Genomic DNA, 3903 nt, shown 5'->3' on the forward strand with positions numbered 1-3903 from the left:
TAGATAAAATTACTTATGGTCACCTCCCACCCCCCCCATTCTTTCAGTTGTTTTTTGTTGGGGTTTTTTGTTGGTTTTGTTTTGTGTGTTTTTTTAAAGAAAAAACATAAACATGCAATGAACAGATAGCTAGAACTGGGTGAGTACTTACGGATCCCTTTTCCATCACTCTGTTCAACATGACAACACCACGGCTTTTCTGTTCCCAAACCATCTCCCAAAAGTGACCACAAGTATTTGGCAAAGGTCCCTGCAGAGACAGAATCCCCAGAAATAAGCATTATTTTCTGTTAATGTCAGTGCAATGTTCCTCAGTAAAAGTTACTGCACTAGGCAATAAATTTAGACAAGTAACAAAGAACTTCTCATTTCAATCTGTAAAAAAGAAAGAAAATAAATTTGCAGTGATACAGTTTTAAGTTTCATTTTCCCCACTATGAATTTACCCATGAAAGCATGGTTCATCTTTTCCCCTCATACATAACAAGAAGAGAGAAGTAGTCTCATTTGTGAGAAGAGAACTGGGAGTAAAAAATGCTGAGAGAATTTTCTTAGGAAAGGTATATAAAAGTAATGGGGAAATAAAACCTCATTAACTAAGAGCAGAATTAACGTCTACGTTGAACCATTCTGCAATGCATCATTATTATTCATAGGTCTCAAAAATTACTAGACTGAATGGACAAACATTGAAAAGACTGAAGCAATGCCAAATCAGTAACAAAGAATCCTCATGGATCTGCTTTGGGATTGAACAAAATTATAACTCCTTTTAAAGGCTACTATCTACTCACAAGGTAGATTTCCTTGTAACTTTTTGTTGGTGCCATGATCCTTTGCCACTTTCAACTCTAAAACCATTGCTCTGAATTTTGGGCAACACAATCCAGCATCATTGTGCCTCTCATATTTGCTATCCATCACTTTCCTCAAACAAAACAGATGGCCAGGGTCCTCAGAAAGGATGACTGGATTTAAATAAAGCCATTCAAATCCATTAAATTCTGGATCAGAACAGATAACTGTACCAGTAAGATGTAAATTTGACTATTCTACATACAGGTCTACCAGTTCAACCCTATGATCAAGTGGAATAAGGGCTGTGTGCACAGAATCATTTTCATATTGAACACTGTACTGTCCACTTCTTCCTTAGATTTATCTTTATTCTCCTGAAACAGGAAGGAAGAGCTGCTGCTTGAAAATATTAATCCCAGTCTACTTTTATCTAAAGTGTGGGAGGAAAGGGTGAAAAAAAGAGTCAAGATTAGAGACCAGGACAGTCTCCAGGGAACCAAACATTTAGGACAAACAACAATTCTGGCACAGTTGCCAGCTCTCAGAACAAGACAACCGGGCATCCGGGTATTTTTAAATTTGTTATATAGATAGGTGTGGAATGCACAGATTCAGTGAAAAACAGCCACTTCCCTCCCACCCCTCAAATTCCCATCACTAAATTCTGCATTCATAGCTTTCCACTCTCACATTAAAGGTAGAAGCATCAGCGTTGCCCACCTTAGACATTTTGGAAGTCATGTTACGAGGAGCTACACTATTCGTAAATACTACAACATCATCACTTTCAGAAGGACAGTCAATAAAAAATACATGGTGGAGCACACTGCTTATTTGAAACAGAAGCTCAAGTGAATTCCCTAGTATGCTTTAGTTAACGTCTGCCCCACTCAACATAACACACAAATATCCATTATATTGAAAATATGTTATTTCAAATAGGTTTTGAACATCTCGGAATTCATACTTATAGTTCTGTAAATGTGAAGCCCTCCCATTAAGTGAGGATCACTTCTGTTCAGAGAATCTGTCAGGCAACTTAAGACTGCAGTGGTCTCAAGCCTTTGTGCTGGCCTTCCATGTAGAAGTGTGATTCTTTTCAACCACATCTAAGTGTTGTTTGTCATAAGCCAACCAGCAGATTTCTAGAGGTACGTTAGCTTGTAACCTAGATGGATCTGAAGTCAGATACACAAAGTGGCCAAAAAAACTCTACAAAGAGTCAGTCAGTGCTGACAGGAAGCAGGAAGAAATATGCAGTATTTCTGTAAAATTGTTCTATGGATATGTTTATATACACACAGAGATGTTTATATACACTTAACTAGCTTTACAATAAAGAAAACAAACATAATAAGGCTAAAGAAAACCCATGAAAAACAACTCAAATTGCCATATGATTTTTATTATCCACTGCCAGCAATTACCTGGGTAAGGATGTAGCTCCTTTGGGCCTCTTCCATTTTTATCAAACTAGCATTGATATAGTCATTGTCACCTTGGTTTAGCTTAATTCGACTGTGATCAACTGCAGCATAATTAGAAAACACTGGTTAATGTATATGCAACACAGCACAATCCATGCACAACCTCCTCAGATGTTAGGATCAAAAAAGCTGAGTCATCCTGAAGAATGGAAAGAGTTTAATCACAGGTAGGGCAGAAGTGTTCGCTGGTGCTTGTAACTCTGAAAGTAAAATACGGGGACTACAAGAACAACACTACAGCAGAGCAGTGAGCAGAAGCTGCACTCCATCTTCCAAGAAAACATTAGGCAAGAATGGAAATATCTGCATCGGAAGTAATCACAACGATAATTTGCAAACCAGATCCCACTGACCTATTTGTATAGTTATCGAGTTACTGTTTTTAAATAAATCTAATCACACAGCTGCTTATCTTTTGCAGCTTAAACATTCAAACTCAGCTTGCTGAAGGTTGTTTAAGGTTTGCCTAAACATACGTTGGACAAATAGAACAAGAGACTTCTTAATTCTTCTGATAGACATTTAGCTGCTGTTCCCAACCCAACCGCACCTTAATGTACAGAATGATCAAAATTCAAGAATTACAGCAAATGTAATTTCATTGCACTTTTGTTAGGCTCAGCTTGCTCCACCTGAGATTAAAAACACAAACCACCAACAAAAAAACCACACACAAGAGTTCCCACATTTTGCAAGAAAGCCAAACAGACTGGAAGCAGTATTATCTAAAAGCAAAAAGGAACTATTCGTTACTCACAACCCCAAATATTAAAGCAGCTTAGTAAAGCAAACTATGTGCAACATTACTGTTCCTAGTCAACTGCCCCAAAGACTTCAGTAACAGCTAAGTATAAAAGTTTGCTGATATACAATAATACTCTGGCCTTTGAACAGAAGATAGACATTTGCCCAGTGACAGAATCTGAAGAGGGGAAGAAGTCCCAGAACAGGCCTTGTCCTTTATAGTGTGGAGAAGGCAGTTTAGCAAATCAGCTGTGAACTTCCCTTAGTGTCCAATACATTAAGCATAATTTGCCGGCCATTTAACTGCAGTCCTGTACTTCTCTGCACTCCCTATGGATGTAATGGGAGCCCATGACATCTATCTCATAAATAAATATATTAACAAAAATACTTGTCATGGATGCATAGCCGTCTAACAGAAATCCTGTTCTTACAAAGAACATTTAGCTGCTAGAAGAAGTCATCAGAGGTCAACAGTCTGTTAGAACAATGGAAAAGAAAGTGTACTTACAGGGGCTGACATCTCTGTACCTATTTCTATTTTTGTTTCTGGGATGTTTGGCCACTTTACATGGAAAATCACTGGCTTCATGCCTGATGTCCTGAAACAAAAAAAATAAAGTCTTAGATATGAATCCATCTAATATCATCATACCATTAGCTATTTTAAGACAAATACTCATTTGACTTCACATCTTCATGTGTGGGAGTTCTGGACAGAAAGCACTTTGGGCTTCAATTTAAGAACTGAGTTTAAATTTATCAGAACATAACACTATTTCTCTGTTAAAATATTAGCTTGCATAATAAAGTAGTGGAACATTTACCAGGCATTATGCCTGTACACTCCTGATGGAGCAGGGTCTCTGCCTCA

General features: G+C 37.7%; 1 protein-coding gene across 1 annotated transcript in view; it reads right to left on the reverse strand.

The window, feature by feature from the left end:
- PTPN1 (protein tyrosine phosphatase non-receptor type 1) overlaps positions 1–3649 on the reverse strand; it is a 13557-nt gene extending 9908 nt beyond the window's left edge. Inside the window, exons 1-3 of the mRNA XM_010171557.2 lie at positions 3541–3649; positions 2226–2326; positions 152–250 (exon numbers count right to left, since the gene is read on the reverse strand). Of these exons, the coding sequence (XP_010169859.1) occupies positions 152–250; positions 2226–2261 (135 nt within the window). The 5' untranslated portion in view covers positions 2262–2326; positions 3541–3649. The remainder of the gene's footprint in view (positions 1–151; positions 251–2225; positions 2327–3540) is intronic.
- Between the last annotated feature and the right edge of the window lie 254 nt (positions 3650–3903).

Source organism: Antrostomus carolinensis, unplaced genomic scaffold (genome assembly GCF_000700745.2).
Source record: "Antrostomus carolinensis isolate BGI_N321 unplaced genomic scaffold, ASM70074v2 scaffold2207, whole genome shotgun sequence".
NCBI lineage: Eukaryota > Metazoa > Chordata > Aves > Caprimulgiformes > Caprimulgidae > Antrostomus > Antrostomus carolinensis.